General features: G+C 38.4%; 1 protein-coding gene across 14 annotated transcripts in view; it reads left to right on the plus strand.

Moving 5' to 3' along the window:
• CPLANE1 (ciliogenesis and planar polarity effector 1) overlaps positions 1-19,504 on the plus strand; it is a 107,753-nt gene that overhangs the window by 69,855 nt on the left and 18,394 nt on the right. For 9 of the 14 annotated variants that reach the window (XM_043488609.1, XM_043488608.1, XM_043488616.1 and 6 more), the window contains 6 exons: positions 2,451-2,538; positions 11,909-12,031; positions 15,107-15,137; positions 15,650-15,781; positions 16,692-16,793; positions 18,172-18,337. In XM_043488609.1, the coding sequence (XP_043344544.1) occupies positions 2,451-2,538; positions 11,909-12,031; positions 15,107-15,137; positions 15,650-15,781; positions 16,692-16,793; positions 18,172-18,337 (642 nt within the window). The remainder of the gene's footprint in view (positions 1-2,450; positions 2,539-11,908; positions 12,032-15,106; positions 15,138-15,649; positions 15,782-16,691; positions 16,794-18,171; positions 18,338-19,504) is intronic. The other 5 variants (XM_043488617.1, XM_043488619.1, XM_043488621.1 and 2 more) reach the window with 2 other exon arrangements.

The raw sequence follows: 19,504 nt of genomic DNA on the forward strand, positions 1-19,504 counted from the left end.
TGGTCCTCACTCCTCATCTTTAAAATGAAAGATTTTGATATCTTCAGATAAATCCCCCAAATTGGACTTTGTGGATTGTGTGGTGGACCTGTTTTTCTTTTTTGAGGAACTTCCATACTGTTTTCCATAGTGGCTGCACCAGTTTACTTCCCACCAGCGGTGCACAAGGGTTCCCTTTTCTCCACATACTTGTCTGTCTTTTTAATAATAGCCAATCTGTCTGGCATATGATAGCTCATTGTGGTTTTGATTTGCATTTCCTAGATGATTTGTGACATTGACCATCTTTTCCTAAGTCGACTGGCTATTTGTATGCTATCTTTGGGAAAATATCTGTTCATGTCCTGTGCCCAATTTTAAATTGGTTTGTTTTTTTGATATTAGCTGTATGAGTTCTGTTAGTATTTTAGATATTACTCCCTTTTCAGAGACAGTATTTGCAAATATTTTCTCCCAGTCTGTAGGTTGCCTTTCTGTTTTGTTGTTGGTTTCCTTGACTGTGCAAAAACTTTCTGGTTTGTTGTAGTCTCTGTTTATTTTTGCTGTTGTTACACTTGCCTGTGGAGACAGATCCAAAAATATATTGCTGAGACCAATGTCAGAGAGCCTATTGCCTAAGTTTTCTTCTAGGGGTTTTACAGTTTCCGGTCTTACATATAAGTCTTTATCAGATGGTTGGATGGTGTCACCAACTCATTGGACATGAGTTTGAGCAGATTCTGAGAGATAGTGAAGAACAGGGAAACCTGGTGTGCTGCCATCCATGGGGTTGCAAAGAGTCAGACACAACTTAGTAACTGAAAAACAGCAACAGACAGGTTTTTTTTTTTTTTTCATTTATTTTTATTAGTTGGAGGCTAATTACTTCACAGTATTGCAGTGGGTTTTGTCATACATTGACCTGAATCAGCCATGGAGTTACATGTATTCCCCATCCCGATCCCCCCTCCCACCTCCCTCTCCACCCGATTCCTCTGGGTCTTCCCAGTGCACCAGGCCCGAGCACTTGTCTCATGCATCCCACCTGGGCTGGTGATCTGTTTTACTATAGATAATATACATGCTGTTCTCTCGAAACATCACCCCCTCGCCTTCTCCCACAGAGTCCAAAAGTCTGTTCTGTACATCTGTGTCTCTTTTTCTATTTTGCGTATAGGGTTATCGTTACCATCTTTCTAAATTCCATATATATGTGTTAGTATGCTGTAATGTTCTTTATCTTTCTGGCTTACTTCACTCTGTATAATGGGCTCCAGTTTCATCCATCTCATTAGAACTGATTCAAATGAATTCTTTTTAATGGCTGAGTAATATTCCATGGTGTATATGTACCACAGCTTCCTTATCCATTCATCTGCTGATGGGCATCTAGGTTGCTTCCATGTCCTGGCTATTATAAACAGTGCTGCGATGAACATTGGGGTGCACGTGTCTCTTTCAGATCTGGTTTCCTCAGTGTGTATGCCCAGAAGTGGGATTGCTGGGTCATATGGCAGTTCCATTTCCAGTTTTTTAAGAAATCTCCACACTGTTCTCCATAGCGGCTGTACTAGTTTGCATTCCCACCAACAGTGTAAGAGGGTTCCCTTTTCTCCACATCCTCTCCAGCATTTATTGCTTGTAGACTTTTGGATAGCAGCCATCCTGACTGGCGTGTAATGGTACCTCACTGTGGTTTTGATTTGCATTTCTCTGATAATGAGTGATGTTGAGCATCTTTTCATGTGTTAGCAACAGACAGTTTTGAGTGTATTTTGTGTATGGTGTAAGAAAATGGTCTCGTTTCCTTCTTTTAAATGTAGCTGTCTAGTTTTCCCAACACTTTTTGCTGAAAAGACTATCTGAAACACAAAAGAGAAACAGACTCATTGACACAGCGAACAAACCAGTGGTTGCCAGAAGAGAGGTGGGTGGGAGATGGGTGAAATAAGTGAAGGAGATTAAGAGGTACAAATTACCAACTATAAAAATAAGTCAGTGATATAATGTACAGCACAGGGAGAACAGTGAATAATGTTGTGTAGCTTTATATGGTGAGTAGTGTATAAAAATATTGAATTACTGTAGTATACATCTGAAGCTAATATAACACTGTAAGTCAATTATACTTCAATTAAAAAATAAAATAAAGGTGAACTGTGTAAATAAAAGAGAAAGTTTTGTCTTGATGGCAGTTAACATTCCTCCCCATTCTAAAATTTGTGATGTAGTTTTCCTGAGCTTCTTAAAAGGTTAAATTGGTTAAGATACAAAGTAAGTAAAAATTTACTCCTTTTTAAAAAACCTCACCATTTAACTCATATTGGATTCAACCGTATTCTTTCACCTTTCATATTTGCATTCTTTCAATGCAAATATGAAAAAACCTATGTAAAATTATTTATGGTATTTTGAAATAATCAAACTATTAAACTTGTAACCGTTATTTTATGGTATATGTTTTTCTATAGGTTGAACCTGTGGGTCCCATTGAACTGTCTTCTGGCCCTGAATCGGAAAAAACATTCCCTTCAAAAACCATTAGCATTTCTGAAGAAGGTTTGTGAGGGGTCTGGGGTGGGACTGACGCCTTTCTTTGGAAGGATAAGTATTGCCTTTTGGGTGTGCCAGAAATAGTCTTCTTATGTGAGCTGAAGCCATCGGTACCCTTATTTTAGGTGAGGATTAGTTTTGTGAAAACATAATTGGCTCCCACCTCAGGCCATTTCCTGAGAAGCTGATGCTATAACCTCCTCTGGCCTTTGCACCAGAATGAGGCAGTGTGGGCTGGACCTTAGTTCTGTGACTCCACACCACTGGCCGCAAAAGCGCTGAGAATTACACAGATCTTGTGCTGAGATGGTGGTCTGTCTGTGGTCATCAGAGGAGCCAGAACCTGAAGTTCAGGTTCAATGACCTGGCAATGGTGAAGTTATTAAGCTTTTGCATTTCTTATTTTAAGAATGAGAATTTGGGTATTTTTTAAAATGTCTACCATATCTATGGTTGTTAATATCTATATTCTCTCTTTCATTTAGTCTAGTAAGCAGTTTAATGCATTTTGCCAGAAAACAGGGTTTGGATTATTGATTCTCTCTATTGTTTCTTAATGTTCTTTTTCACAAATTTCTACTCTTAGCTTTAATATTTCTTCTGCTCTTGGAGGCATACTTTGTGGGATTTTTCCTAACTTCATACTTTGTTTTTTTCTAATGAATACATTTGAGGCTGGACATGTTTCTTCAAGGACCCACATAAGGGTGCTGCTGTTATATCATTTGGTGGTATTCAATTTATATTAAGATTTCTTCCTCAGTTCGTAAAAAGACTTTTTAGCTTCCAAATATTATGTGCCTTGGGCTTTATTTTTGTAATTTATTTCCATTTTCATTGTATTGTGATTAGATGAGTGTATGATAATATTATTCTTCAGTTTACTTCAGTTTAGTTGCTCAGTCGTGTCCAATTCTTTGCAACCCCATGGACTGCAGCACACCAGGCTTCCCTGTACATCACCAACTCCTGGAGCTTGCTCACACACATGTCCATCAAGTCGGTGGTGCCATCCAACCGTCTCATCCTCTGTCATCCCCTTCTCTTCCTGCCTTCAATCTTTTCCACTGTCAGGGTCTTTTCCAGTGAGTCAGTTGTTTGCATCAGGTGGCCAAAGTATTGAAGCTTCAGCATCAGTCCTTCCAATGAATATCACTCTTAGATATTTATTACAATTTCCCTGGAGGCTTAGGATATATAGTCAGTTTTTGTAAATATTCTGTTTATTTGTAAAGAATGAGCATTTTCTGTTTATGTAGGAGATGTGTGTGTGTGTGTAGTCACATACACATATATCATAGTCAAACTTCTAAATTATACTGTTCAGAAGGGCGCATTAAAAATTACCTACAATGATTTGGAATTGTTTATTTCTCTTTGTAATTCTGTTAAATATTTCTTTATGTACTTGTTTTGTTGTTGTTATTCAGTCACCAGGTCATGTCCGACTCTGCCGCCCCATGGACTGCAGCATGCCAGGCACCCCTGTCCTTCTCCACCCAGAGTTAGCTCAGACTCATGTCCATTGAGTTGATGATGCTGTCTAACCATCTCATCCTCTGTCATCCTCATTGCCTCCTGCCTTCAATCTTTCCTAGTATCAGGGTCTTTTCTGACAAGTCAGCTCTTCGCATCAGTTGGCCAAGGTTTTGGAGCTTCAGCTTCAGCATTCAACCTTTCAATGAATATTCAGGGTTGATTTCATGTAGGATTGACTGGTTTGATCTCCTTGCTTTCCAAGGGACTCTCAAAAGAGTCTTCTCCAGCACCATGGTCAAAAGAGTCAATTCTTTGGCACTCAGCCTTCTTATATGGTCCAACCCTCATATTCATCCATGACTGCTAGAAAAGCAATTGCTTTGACTATACAGACCTTTGTCAGCAAAGTGATGTCTCTGCTGTTTAATATGCTGTCTAGCTTTCTCATCACCCCACTCCAGTACTCTTGCCTGGAAAATCCCACGGACGGAGGAGCCTGGTAGGCTGCAGTCCATGGGGTCGCGAAGAGTCAGACACGACTGAGCGACTTCACTTTCATTTTCACTTTAATGCTTTGGAGAAGGAAATGGCAACCCACTCCAGTGTTCTTGCCTGGAGAATCCCAGGGACGCGGAGCCTGGTGGGCTGCCGTCTATGGGGTCGCACAGAGTCGGCCATGACTGAAGCGACTTAGCAGCAGCTTTCTCATAGCTTTTCTTCCAAGGAACAAACATCTTTTAGTTTCAAGACTTCAGTCACCATCTCCCAAAAATAGTCTGTCACTGTTTCCATTTTTTCTCCATCTATTTGCCATGAAGTGATGGGACCAGTTGCCATGATCTTAGTTTTCTGAATATTGAGTTTTAAGCCAACTTTTTCACTCTCCTCTTTTACTTTCATCAAGAGGCTCTTTAGTTCTTACTTGCTTTCTGCCATAAGGGTGGTGTCATCTGCATATCTGAGGTTATTGATATTTTTCCCAGCAATATTGATTCCAGCTTGTGCTTCATCCAGCCTGCCATTTCGCATGATGCATTCTACATATAAGTTAAATAAGCAGGGTGACAATATACAGCCTTGATATACTCCTTTCCCAATTTGGAACCAGTCTATTGTTCCATGTATAGTTCTAACTGTTGCTTCTTGACCTACATACAGGTTTCTCAGGAGACAGGTAAGGTGGTCTGGTATTCCCATCTCTTTAAGAGTTTTCCACAGTTTGTTGTGATTCACACAGTCAAAGACTTTAGTGTAGTCAATGAAGCAGAAATAGATATTTTCCTGGAATTCCCTTGCTTTTTCTATGATCCAGTGAACGTTGACAGTTCAATCTCTGGTTCCTCTGCATTTTCTAAATCCAGCTTATACATCTGGAAGTTCTCAGTTCATGTCCTGTTGAAGCCTGGCTTGAAGGATTTTGAGAATTAGCTTCCTAGCATGTGAGATGAGTACAACTGTTTGGTAGTTGGGACATTCTTTGGGATTGCCTTTCTTTGGGATTGGAATAATAAGCTTTTTCAGTCCTGTGGCCACTGCTGGCTTTTCCAAATTTGTTGACATATTGAGTACATTGCTTTAACAGTATCAGCTTTTAGGATTTGAAATAGCTCAGCTGGAATTCCATTACCTCCACTAGTTTTGTTTGTACTAATGCTTCCTAAGGTCCATTTAACTTCACACTCCAGGATGTCCGGCTCTAGGTGAGTGACCACAGGCATTATGGTAATTCAGGTCATTAAGGCCTTTTTTGTACAGTTCTTCTGTGTATTCTTTGCACCTCTTCTTAATCTCTTCTGTTACTGTTAGGTCCTTACAATTTCTATACTTTATCATGACCATCCTTGCATGAAATGTTCCCTTGGTATCTCCAGTTTTCTTGAAGAGATCTCTAGTTTTTCCCATTCAGTTGTTTTCTATTATTTCTTTGCACTGTTCACTTAAAAAGGCTTTCTTATCTTTCCTTGCTATTCTTTGGAACTCTGCAGTCAATTGGGTATATATTATGTGGTTCAGGCTATGGGTATATCTTATGTAGTTTAGGCTATGTTATAAAATGAATATAGTTAATGATGATTACTTTTGTTGAATTTTATCTGTTTTATCATTAAGTATACAGCCTTGATGTACTCCTTTCCCAATTTGGAACCAGTCTGTTGTTTCATGTCCAGTTCTAACTGTTGCTTCTTGACCTGCATACAGATTTCTCAGGAAGCAGGTCAGGTGGTCTGGAATTCCCATCTCTTTCAGAATTTTCTACACTGTGTTGTGATCCACACAGTCAAAGGCTTTGGCATAGTCAGTAAAGCAGAAGTAGATGTTTTTCTGGAACTCTCTTGCTTTTCTAATGATCCAACAGATGTTGGCAATTTGATATCTGGTTCCTCTGCCTTTTCTAAATCCAGCTTGAACATCTGGAAGTTCACAGTTCACATACTTTTGAAGCCTGGCTTGGAGAAGTTTGAGCATTACTTTGCTAGCACATGAGATGAGTGCAATTGTGTGGTAGTTTGAGCATTCTTTGGCATTGCCTTTCTTTGGGATTGGAATGAAAACTGACCTTTTCCAGTCCTGTGGGCACTGCTGAGTTTTCCAAATTTGCTGGCATATTGAGTGCAGCACTTTCACAGCATCATCTTTTAGGATTTGAAATAGCTCAACTGGAATTCCATCACCTCCACTAGCTTTGTTCATAGTGATTCCTAAGGCCCACTTGACTTCACATTCCAGGATGTCTGGCTCCAGGTGAGTGATCACACCATCATGGTTATCTGGGTCATGAAGATCTTTTTTGTACAGTTCTTCTGTGTATTCTTGCCACCTCTTCTTAATATCTTCTGCTTTTGTTAGGTCCATACCATTTCTGTCCTTTATTGAGCCCATCTTTGCACGAAATATTCCCTTGGTATCTCTAATTTTCTTGAGATTTCTAGTCTTTCCCATTTTATTGTTTTCCTCTATTTCTTTGCTTTGATCACTGAGGAAGGCTTTCTTATCTTTCCTTGCTATTCTTTGGAACTCTGCATTCAAATGGATATATCTTTCCTTTTCTCCTTTGCCTTTAGCTTCTCTTCTTTTCTCAGCAATTTGTAAGGCCTCCTCAGATAATCATTTTGCCTTTTTTGTATTTCTTTTTCTTGGGGATGGTCTTCTTGATCCCTGCCTCCTGTACAGTGTCACGAACCTCCGTCCATAGTTCTTCAGGTACTCTATCAGATCTAATCCCTTGAGTCTATTTGTCACTTTCATTGTATAATCGTAAGGGATTTGATTTAGATCATACCTGAATGGTCTAGTGGTTTTCCCTACTTTGTTCAATTTAAGTCTGAATTTGGTAATAAGGAGTTCATGATCTGAGCCACAGTCAGCTCCCGGTTTTGTTTTTGCTGACTGTATAGAGCTTCTCCATCTTTGGCTGCAAAGAATATTATCAATCTGAGTTTGGTATTGACCATCTGGTGATGTCCATGTGTAGAGTCTTCCCTTGTGTTGTTGGAAGAGTGTGTTTGCTATGACCAGTGTGTTCTCTTGGCAAAACTCTGTTAGCCTTTGCCCTGCTTCATTTTGTACTCCAAGGCCAGATTTGCCTGATACTCCAGGTATCTTTTGACTTCCTACTTTTGCATTCCAGTTCCCTATAATGAAAGAACACCTTTTTGGGGTGTTAGTTCTAGAAGGTCTTGTAGGTCTTCATGGAACTGTTCAGCTTCTTCAGCATTACTGGTCGGGGCATAGACTTGGATTACTGTGATATTGAATGGTTTGCCTTGGAAATGAACAGAGATCATTCTGTTGTTTTTGAGATTGCATCCAAGTACTGCATTTCAGACTCTTTGTTGACTATGATGGCTACTCCATTTCTTCTGAGGGATTCTTGCCCACAGTAGCAGATATAATGGTCATCTGAGTTAAATTCACCCATTCCAAAAAGTTGGCTTAAAACTCAACATTCAGAAAACTGGTATTGTGGCATCTGGCCCCATCACTTCATGGCAAATTGATGGGGAAACAATGGAAACAGTGAGAGACTTTATTTTGGGGGGCTCCAAAATCACTGCAGATGGTGACTGCAGCCATGAAATTAAAAGACACTTGCTCCTTGGAAGAAAAGTTATAACCACCCTAGACAGCATATTAAAAAGCTGAGATATTACTTTGCCAACAAAGGTCCGTCTAGTCAAAGCTCTGGTTTTTCCAGTATTCATGTATGGATGTGAGCGTTGGACTATAAAGAAAGCTGACCACTGAAAAATTGATGCTTTTGAACTATGGTGCTGGAGAAGACTCTTGAGAGTCCTTTGGACTGCAAGGATATCCAACCAGTCCATCCTAAAGGAAATGGGTCCTGAATATTCATTGGAAGGACTGATGTTGAAGCTGAAAGTCCAATACTTTGGCCACCTGATGTGAAGAACTGACTCATTTGAAAAGACCCTGATGTTGGGAAAGATTGAGGTCAGGAGGAGAACAGGATGACAGAGGATGAGATGGTTGGATGGCATCACTGACTCGATGGACATGAGTTTGAGTAAGTTCCAGGAGTTGGTGATGGACAGGGAAGCCTGGTGTGCTACAGTCCATGGAGTCGCAAGGAGTCGGACATGACTGAGTGAAATATCATTAAGTAATGACTGTCTTTATTCTCAATAATGTTCTTTAGACTCAAAGTCAATTCTGTTTAATAGGTCCATTTCTGTTTTCTTTTGCCTGGTATGTCTTTTTTGGTACTTTTTATTACAAATTTTAATGGTAAATTTAAGGCATATTTCAGTAGAAGACAGAATAGTGTAATTAACCTTCATGTACGCAACAATCACCTTTTACAAGTATCAACTCATGGCCAATCCTGTTTTATATATCCCACCCACTCTTTCTACCCTTTCCTGAATTATTTTAAAGCAAATTCCAGACAACACATTATTTTATCCATAAATATTTTAACATTCTCTAAAAGACAAGGTCTATTTTAAAAATAATAACAACATTCTCACCTCTTTTTTTAAAAAAGTCTTGATATTGTCATCTACCTAATAAGTGTTCAAGTATTGCCAGTTGGCTCATTTTAAAAGATAGTTTATTTGGTCTAGTGGAGTCCAGACAAGGTCCATACATGGCATTTGGTTGATGGCTTATAATTCTAATTTCCTATTTTTTCTCTTTTTCCCCTTCTAGTTTATTTGTTGAAGAAACTTGGTTGTTTGTCCTGAAGTATTTTTCACGGTCTTCGTTTTGTTAATTGAGTCTCTGTGGTGTCATTTACATGTTCCTCTGTTCCCTTTATTTCCTGTCATTAGACATTCTTTTACTTTCAAGATGAGTGACTGTGTTATAGATGTGTTCAGCAAATATGGCTAGATTTCATTCTTCTAAATAATTACATAGTTGTGTTTCAATCATAAGATATAAGCAGCTATTTATTGTGGTTATCGATACATTTGTGCTTACTTCTATTATCTTATTTTGTGCTTCCTATTTACTCTATCTTTTGTTTACTTTTTGTCCTTTTTTCTTTCCTTCAATTTGATTCAGTTTTCCGTATCCACTCTTTCCTCCTCTATTTGTTCAGAAATTATACATTCTGTTTTTATTACCTTAGGGCATATTCTTAAATTTTCAACATTCAGAATTGAGTGTTGAGATGAATATATTTACCTCACAAGCAGCATAAAGTCTTATGTTAGAGCTTTTAGCCCTGGTATTCCCAGGTGGCTCGGTAGTAAAGAATCCGCCTGCTAATACAGGGGACACTGGAGATGCAGGTTCAATCCTTGGTCAGGAAGATCCCCTAGAGGAGGAAATGCCAACCCACTCTAGTATTGCTGCCTGGAAAATTTCTTGGACAGAGGAGCCTGGCATGCTGCAGTCCCTGGGTTTGCAAAGATTTGCACGCGACTCTGCACACACACACGTGCCTCTTCACATCTTCTCTGATTTTGTTTTCTAATATTTTAGATCTGTACCTTGTTTTTAACCTGCCCACTTAGTCTCCTTTGTCTTTTATTTTTATATGTCTGTACTAATTTGAATTTATCAACATCTTTGCCAGTTTATTTCCCCTCAGTTGCTTCTTTTTTTCAAAGAAATTGTAAACTGAATGATGTACATATGTAAAAAATAAATATATTAGACAAAAACACAAGTTTCATCAAATAATACTTGTCATTATTCCCCAAGGTGCAGTCTGGCATTTTCTCTTTTGTGCTGTTATTGCCCAGAGTTGCTCCTTGCATCCACTTCTTTGAGGACTGTTTCCTTCTTCCTTCCTTTGTTAGTTATTTCAACTAGAGTCTGTTAGTAGCAAATTCTCCCAGTCTTTGAAAATAGTTGTAATTTTACTACAATTTGTGAGTTATGGCTTATAGCCGAGGTCAGAATTCTAGGTTGCTGCTTATTTTCCCTCAGTCTTTTAAGATATTATTCCATTTTCCATTGACATTTCTAATTGCTGAGTTTATAATACCCACTTGATGTCTAATTGCTGTTCTTTTATCTTTTATCTTTATGCTGTTCTTTTACAGCTTTCTTCTTTTTGGTTTATTTTGCATTTTGAGATGGTGTATCTAGGTGTATAATTCTTTTTATTTATTCTGTACGGGAGTAGGAATGGTTCATTAATTTGCAGTGTTAACACTGGGAAGTTTTATCTGCTTTCTTTTGGAGTATTGCTTCCTCCCCATTCTTTCTGTTCCTTTTTCTAAAGCACTTGTTAGAGGTATGTTGGAACTTCTCAGACTATCCCCTGTTTCTTAACCACTGCTCAAGTTCTACCTTTTCTCTCTCAGTGATGTACTCCAGGATATTTCCTCAGAACTCTCTCTGTTAGTTTACCAATTCTCTCTACTGCTGTGTCTTTGCTGTAGGACTTTAATTTTGGTGACTACATTCTTATAGTACAGAAGATTTATTTCTTTTTCAAATCTATCTGTTCTTTGGATGTACTCTGTCCTTTTCTTTTATTGTTGTTTCTATACCTTATTTTATCAGTTTAATCATTTTAGTAATATTTTATGCCCTTTCAGATTATTTTATTTCATGTGTGCATATTTTCAATTGTCAGATGTGTATACTAACTCTCTGGGTTGCTTATGCCTTTGTGTGAGTTGTAATTTTTTATACTGAGCTTATTTAGAGGGGTAGTTCTGCTAGGTTGTGTATGTTTTTCCTTGGCATGATTTTGTTATTTTCTTCTTGCTGTTACTGAAGTAGAAGAAAATGGGGGCAAGTTTTTATCATCATTTTCTTGGCTTGGAGTTTCTGTACCACATAGATAGTATAAACTCAGATCCCACACCTGCCTGTAGTAGAGCAAGGCAGGGGTGGGTGTCTGTTTTCTTGGAGTTAACTTTTATTTTTTCCCCATCCACTACCAGGGAGATAAAAAGGTTTGCTATTTCTCTAGGGCAGAATTTTTTTGTCCCCACTTTATGGACAGCACTGTCCTTCAGCATTCTCAGTTCCTCTCACTGTGTCTGCAGGAACCACAGCTCCTGTTCCTTCTTGGACAATACTAGCAGCATTGTCCATTTAGTGCCCAGATTTGAATTCCTTTTTATTTTATGACACCAGGAGACTTACTTTATTTACAAGTTTGATTGGTTGTGTATGATTTTTTTTTTTAATTTACCATTTCTTCTGTGTTTTATACAGGTAATGGACCTATTCACTGCAGCTCCATCTGTTGTGTTTTCTGAAATTGATAATAAATTTAGTAGTAGATAATAAATTTTCTTACTATGAGAGAGTTTAAACTTTAAATACTATATTAAATTATTTTATTATGCAGTAAGAAAGTTATCAGAATAATGTCTTTTCCATGTGATTTTTTTCCCATTATCATTATTTTCTTTTTATTGTAATATATACTCTGGATTAATGCACTTCCTGACCTATATGAATAAAGAAGATCAAAGGGACCAAGAAGAGATTTCAGTAACGGAAACTTACCCTAGTCAGAAAACCTATGTGCTTCCTTCAGCTCATTCAGCCGTCAGCCTTTCCAGTGACCAGAATGTGACTTCTCTTGGTATTGTTCTTAACTCTTTTTCCTTTACTCTTATTTTCCAAGATACTGTTACTGAAGAGTACTTACTTTATTGGGAATATAGTTGTGAAGGATTTGTGAAGCCATTGCAATATTCCTAAGTTTCAGGGAAAAGAAAGTTAAAAATTGTGCTATTTACATGAAGAACTACATTATTGTGTCACTTTCATAAGATACACTACACGATGTGTCATATCTCTGTGTAACTCAGGCTCCTCTGTCACGGGATTCTCCAGGCAAGCATACTAGAGTAGTTGCCATGCCCTCCTCCAGGGGATCTTCCTGACCCAGGGGTCAAACCGAAGTCTCTTACATCTCCTGCATTGGCAGGCAGGTTCTTTACCACTAGCGCCACCTGGGAAGCCCCGTTAAATACATAGCCACTGAAACATTATAGTATTACACCGGTATATTATAATACTATACTATTTAATTTTTATAAAAATTGAGAAATTAAAACTCTGCCAATTTTAAGAGTTTTGATTTGGAAACAAAATAATGACTGTGACTTATTGGGCCTCTTCCACATGCCAGACATCACTGTTTTATGTGTGTTGATCCCGGTGTAAGCCTGACCTGTGATCTAGCTACCATTATTCTCCCATTTTACAGTTGAGAATATGCAGGCTTAGAGAAATTCAGGGCCATTGTTCATTCTGTTTCTTTTAGAGCTGACAGTTAAAAATGCTATTCCTTAGTCCTAAGTGATATTTTTTGTGTCATAATAATAGCAGGGCATACTACCTATCACAGTTGGAACTCTTAACTGTGGCCTTGAAATACCTTTTTTGCCCTCAGATACTTATGGTCAATAAGGATGATTTTATTGAATGTTTGCAATATGTTTTATTACCATTATTAAAGTAATATAAGCAGTTAAAAATGCTACTTTTAAATGGCATTGCTGTTATTTAAATAAAAACTATTAAGCTGGTTTTAAGCTTTATATTTTTTCTCTCAACTATTTCTAGATTCTGTTCATATTTCAGTCATCATCATATAGGGATAATCATTTTTATTCACTGAGTTGTGAAGATTAACTGTATATAAAGCATTTAGCTGAGAATCTGTTTGATTCCTGTAGGTTCTTGGTCACCGGTATCTTTCCTCTTTCCTCTTATGGAAGGGAGAATTGAGAAATGAAGTTAGAGGCTTTAGTGGGTTCTGATTGTATCTGAGAAATTTAAACTCCGTTTTGTACTTGGGAATCGCTGACAAATTTTGAGCAGGAGAGATTTGGAAGAAGACTAGGATGGAGGCCGAGGTCAGTTAGTGAACTTTTAAAATAATGTGAGCTGGGCAGTGATGAGGGTCTGGGCAGTGTTGTGGGAAAGGAGAAAAGAAATGAGACATTCTGAATAGGCAGCTGATGATACTGACTGACTAAGTGGATGGCATGGGTGGAAAAGGAGAACGCAAATGGCTGGTTAGCATTGTCAGACTAAGAGCAAGGATATCACCAAGTCTTAATGTCAAACTGTAGAGAACCTTCAACCAAATGTAGCGTTTAAAGCGATATTCATATCATACTTAGGACCTAGCTTTTGATAAGCAAATGTAGCTTCCTGAGAGGTTTAGGCTTAAAAAACAGAAGTAAGAGCCTTTTCCCTAATTATATAGTTAATACTGATGGGAAATGGGGAAATGCTCAGGACCAGCCTGAGAAATATCACCCATCAGAGAGCAGGAGGAGCCCACCCCACCCAGTGAGGGAAGTGGATGAGCAGCCTCTGGTGAAGGGACTTTCAAGAAAAAATGAATCGCTAACAGTTTCATAGGCCACCAGAAAGTCAAGAAAGAAGACTGCGTTTTTTTGAGGACTTTAAGACCTATCGGTGTAGGAGGTATTTCTGATAAGTGAAGTTGATGATCAGGCTGAGTGTCACTGTTTGGCATTTTTTTAAAAAGGAATTGTGACTATCAAGGAATGAAGCTGATCTGTTGTGTTTGTTAGTAACTTATAAAGGCCATCCCAAAGAAAAAATCCAAAGATGGTTTGAAAATGAAGGGTAGAATCTTCCTACATAAGTACTTTTAAAAGTTGTTATTTGGCTATTAACACTTTTCTGCCTTTATCAAAATCATTTCCATAAAATGATTCATTTCTTAGATCTTTTATATCTGATTAGTCTATAGTTAGGGCTTCCCTGGTATCACAGTGGTAGAGAATTGGCCTGCCACTGCAGTAGATGCAGGTTTGATCCCTGGGTCAGGAAGATTCCCAGGAGAAGGAAATGGCAACCCACTCCAGTATTCTTGCCTGGGAAATCCCATGGACAGAGGAGCCTGGGGCGGGGGGGCGGGGGGGGGGGCGGTTACAGTTCTTGGGGTCAGACATGACTTAGCAACTATATAAACAAGTCTATACTTATACCACTATTGAAGAACTCACAAATGACCAGACTCAGAGACCAAAGATAATGTGAAATTCTTGATATGAGGATTAAAAAACAAAAAATGTGCTTAAGAAAGCAAAATTATTTAATATTAAAAACATGTGGATGTCTCAGTCATAGAGGCAAGGTGGGTTTATCTTAGTATAAGAAAATCTTAAGTAAATGTTTTTGAGAAGAGATGTCAGGACACTTTTCTCTGTGTTAACTCAGTTCTCTTTGAGGGTTAAACACAGAAAGCCGAAAAGGCTATGTTTTGCTTTAAAGACATGTTATTAATACTGAACAAGGTTTAAAAATCATCCTCTGGGTCATGTTCTTCCATGTAAAGGCTTTTGGGATTAAATTAGCTGTTTTCTACGAAGTATTCCTTTCAGATCATCAAAAGATTTTTTGTTTTCTTTTCTTTTTAGTAAATCACACTCCAGTATTCTAAGCCGTGTGTATGAAGCAAAGTAGATTATACCTCCTAACATGTATTGTTCAGAGTGCTCTGGATAGACAAGTAATCCTAAAATGTGGACACTATTCACCACCAAATGGAGGTTTAAAAATATTTCAGTTTCTAGACATAAAATTTCTAGATCAGGCTAATAATGTAAAATAGAAAAAAATAACTGACCTGAAATTTTAATTGATAGTAATGTTTCTTTTTTTTTTTAAGGTGTGAATAACAGTGATGAATTATTTGAAAGGTAACTATCTTAGTTCATAGTTTTACTTGCAGTTAGGTACAAATCATATGTCCTGGATATTTTGTTGTTCTTATGTATGTAAACTTTATACTATATATTTTTTGTGGATTAAAGGAATGTAATCCCCATTGGGAATGGGATCTTTTAAGAAACTTAGGATTGTTATGTTGTATCTCTCTTACTGTTTTAGAGTAGGTAGTTAAAGTATTTGCTGTATTTTCTTTTACTACATATGTATTAAATTGCAACAGGCAGGACAGATTAGAAGCTGTCTTCTAGGCCTTACGTTTGCTCCTTTGAGAGTACATATGAAGTTGTCAGTTACTGATGATTAGGCTTTTCCACTGAGGATTAATGAGATTAAAGCAATAGAATGAAATTAGTTATATGCTTACCATTTTTTGTGTTCATTTATGCTCTTGGAGAGCATAGTTTTAAACGCTCATTTTTGCTTAATATAAGTAAGTTTTGGACACTGATTTATATTTCTCATATTGCATTTGGGAATGAAGGGTTTCGGTAGATCCACTCCAGATGAGTGAACTGACTGATATTGCAGACATTATCAATGACCTTATAACAAAAGATGGAGTTTCCAGTGAAGAGCTTGGCCTAACAGAGCAACAGGCTAGGAGCATCTCCAGGTAATCATTGAATAATTCATTTTAAACCTGTTTAAAAGGTTTATGGTTCAAGAGTATTAAAAAAATGACCGTTTTTGGTGATTTTTTAGGAAACAGATTCAGAGCTTACATAGATACTTTTCCTCTGTTAATAGACTTTGTGATGTTTATGTGTCATTCCCCCCCTGCCTCCAACAGTCACAGACTGGCTTCTGTAGCTAATACAGCACATCTCTATCCTGAGTTTTCTGAAGGTCTCATCACTCTGAGTAAAACATAAATATAATCCTGTTTCTTCTTAAAGTAATTAATAATTTAGTTCATAGTACTTTACCCTAGACATGAACCTTTAGAATACATTTTAAATAGCTTTTCTTGGAACATGATGTTACAATGTTTTTCCTTGTTGCCTTTCTTGGGCCGTGAACTGGTTTTTGATAGAATAAAGGCTGCCTCTTCTACTGATACTTCTTTGGGATACATACATCTTTTGGCTTATTGATTCATTGGGGGTTGGTTGGAAGGGTACTCTCTGCCTGGCACATCCCAAGAGTGCAGACTCCCAGAAGAAAAGCCGGTGTCTAGTATAAAACCACATGGTCTCTGTCCATATCCCATCCTCATGTTAGGATGGCGTCGCTTCCCGTGCTGCTGTCTCACACCACCTGTTTTCTTGTGCCACTGTCAGTACTGTTTGTGTAGAAGCCAGGATGGGATTAGATGTACAAAAGCTGTATTGAGAAAATGCCTATGAGGAAGAAAATCAGAAGTGAAGCGTCAGACCACAGTGCAAGTCTGGCCCCTCCCTGTGGAGGAGAGAAGGCTGAGTCAGTTAAGTCCAGAGTACAGTGTGGTTCTAGGAAAGCTTCAGCTGGGTCAGTGGTGAGACTTTAAGCCAGAGTCAACTTCAGAGGAGTCCTGTCTCTTACAGGTCGGGGCCAGCCACAGCATCCCTGCCATGCTCCTCATTAGCTCAGGTTGGACCCTGGGAAGTACAGCCTGGGCAGGAACCTGAGGCCAGATCTGGATCCAGGTGGGCTGCAGTTCAGAAGTCATCTCTGTGTTAAAAGTTTTGGAAGTGATTGAGATGGTCCAGGAATAGATGGATGAAGAAATCCAAAACAGAACCTTTAAAAACATTCATATTGGTGGTGAGCAGAGAAGAAGGGTGCCCAGTATAAGAGGCTGTATTGTGTTTTGAGAGTGAGAAAAAGACCCAGGTAAGAGAGAGTTTAAAGCAGAAAGGAGAAGCCAGTTGCACCAGATACTATAGAGAAGTCCAGTAGGATGAAGACTGAAGAGGCTCTTGGTGACCTGAGATTGTTGTCAGTGGATTTCAGGGGACAGGTTGGAGCAAATTGACTAGACATCATAAGCATATGACTCTTAAAGATGGGGCAGAATCTTCCCAAAGAAATAGTATTTCTCTATTGGAATATAATCGCTTCACTTTTGTTAGTTTCTTCTGTACAGCAACATGAATCAGCCATGAAAGGGAAAATCACTCAGTTGTGTCTGACTCTTTGTGACCCCATGGACTGTAGCCCTACCAGGCTCCTCTGTCCATGGAATTCTCCAGGCCAGAATACTGGAGTGGGTAGCCATTCCCTTCTCCAGGGGATCTTCCCAACCCAGAGATTGAACCCAGGTCTCCCACATTGCAGACGGATTCTTTACCATCTGAGCCACCAGGAAAACCCAAAAGAATTCTGGAGTGGGATGCCATGCCCTCCTCCAGGGGATCTTCCCAACCCAGGGATTGAACCCAGGTTTCCTGCATTGCAGGCAGATTCTTTACCATCTGAACCACCAGGAAAGCCCACATGTATGCATATATTCGCTCTCTCTGGAGCCTCCCTCCCACCCCATCCCCACCCCCAGCCCTGATCCACCCCTCTGGGCCATCCCAGGTCACTGAGCCGAGCTCCCGCTGCGGTGCAGCAGTTCCCACCAGCTATCCGGCTTACACATGCTAGTGTGTATATATCAGTGCTACTTTCTCAATTCATCTTAACCTCTCCTGCCCCACCTGTGTCCCCAAGTCCCTTCTCTACATCTGTACCTCTGTTCCTGACCTGCAAATATGTTCATCAGCACCATTTTTCTAGACTTCACATATATTCATTAATACACAATACTTGTTTTTCTCTTTCTGACTTACTGTGTATGACAAGGCTCTGGATTCATTCACATCACTACAACTGACTCAATTCCATTCCTTTATATGACTGAGTAATATCCCATTGTATGTATGTACCATATCTTCTTTATCCATTCACCTATCAGTGGACATTCAAGTTGCTTCCATGTCCTGGCGATTGTAAATAGTACTGCAGTGAACACTGGGGTATGTGTATAATCTCCATAACAAATTTAAAATCAAGTGATGCACTGCTGGTTAAATTTCTCAGGATTCAACATCCCTCTGGTAGACGTCCACAAAGAACAGAGAAGGAGAGAAGAGAGATTCAAGTCTGGATGAAAAGAAAACGAAAAGAAAGAATGGCAGAGTACTTAAATCAGCTGGCAGAGAAGAGAGGACAAGAACATGATCCTTTCTGCCCCAGGAATAACCCAGTAAGTCTACAGTATCAAGGGTAATTTATACAGAATATGTATAACTTTTTCCTGGCAGGTATTTGAGAGAAGGATGAACATAATTTGGAATCATTTGTTATTTGATAGAAAAGTCAGCATTCTACTTAAGTCAGGGAAAATTAAGAAATTACCTTAACAAAATGTAGCAGGGACTACAAACCATGTTTTATTCAATTGTCTTAAAATATTTTTTCTCCCTGAGGCTGATTATGGTTCTAACAATTTAACCATTGAATGAAGAGATCAAGGGATTGGGTGACCAACTAAAGTCACTCCCTTAATTTTCAGTGAAAAGTCAGTTGCAGTCAAACAACTTGACTATGTATGTAGTAAAGGCATTTTAAAAATCAATTTTCTCTCTGTAAGTTGTCTACAAAAGAAACCTTTTTAAAGTATGATCCAGTCATGTACCAACAGAACAGTGGCACTTCTGTGTGTGTTTCAGCTTTCCTTTAAACTGTCAACAGTTGTTTACCGAGTCCTGACTATGGATATCACTATAGCTAGGTCAGAAGTGTTTTTCTTCAGAAGATGAAATGAGGCAGTATTACTTTCATGATTACATAACTATGAAAGTCACATTTACGTTACATTTGGATTATAGTATATCTTTTACTTTGTAATCTGAAATAAATATACTTCATTTTTTTCACCATCATTAGGGAAACACATTTTATAAAATAAGTGAATCTTCCAAGTAAGATTGTCACATTTAAGCACCAAATGTGCAAAACTAGGTGAACTATTACTGAATGTCATTTATTTACCTGTGTCTGGAGAGAGCATGCTGACATTAGGTAACATTTCATTGATAGCTCTGGAGACATGATAATGACCTTCAGAGCTACTTGAAGACAAGAATCTTACAGTGCATGTGTATATGTGTATTCTTCCACCCCATGGAGGGTCAGTTCCCATCAGCCAAACAGATACCCCAGACGGTTAGAATTATATCCAAATTGAGAATAAATTAACTCTGAGGGTGTTGGGACTGTTTCGTTCATAGACTTTGGGACATCTCCTTCAGTATTGCAGGTAAATGTTTAGTTTCTATTTGGGTAAAGGTGTGGAACTAGTGAGGGATTAATGTAATTTAAAATTTTAATTTTTATCAGAAATCAATAAAACATTACATTTATCATTGAC

Source organism: Cervus canadensis, chromosome 16, assembly GCF_019320065.1.
Source record: "Cervus canadensis isolate Bull #8, Minnesota chromosome 16, ASM1932006v1, whole genome shotgun sequence".
Lineage (NCBI taxonomy): Eukaryota > Metazoa > Chordata > Mammalia > Artiodactyla > Cervidae > Cervus > Cervus canadensis.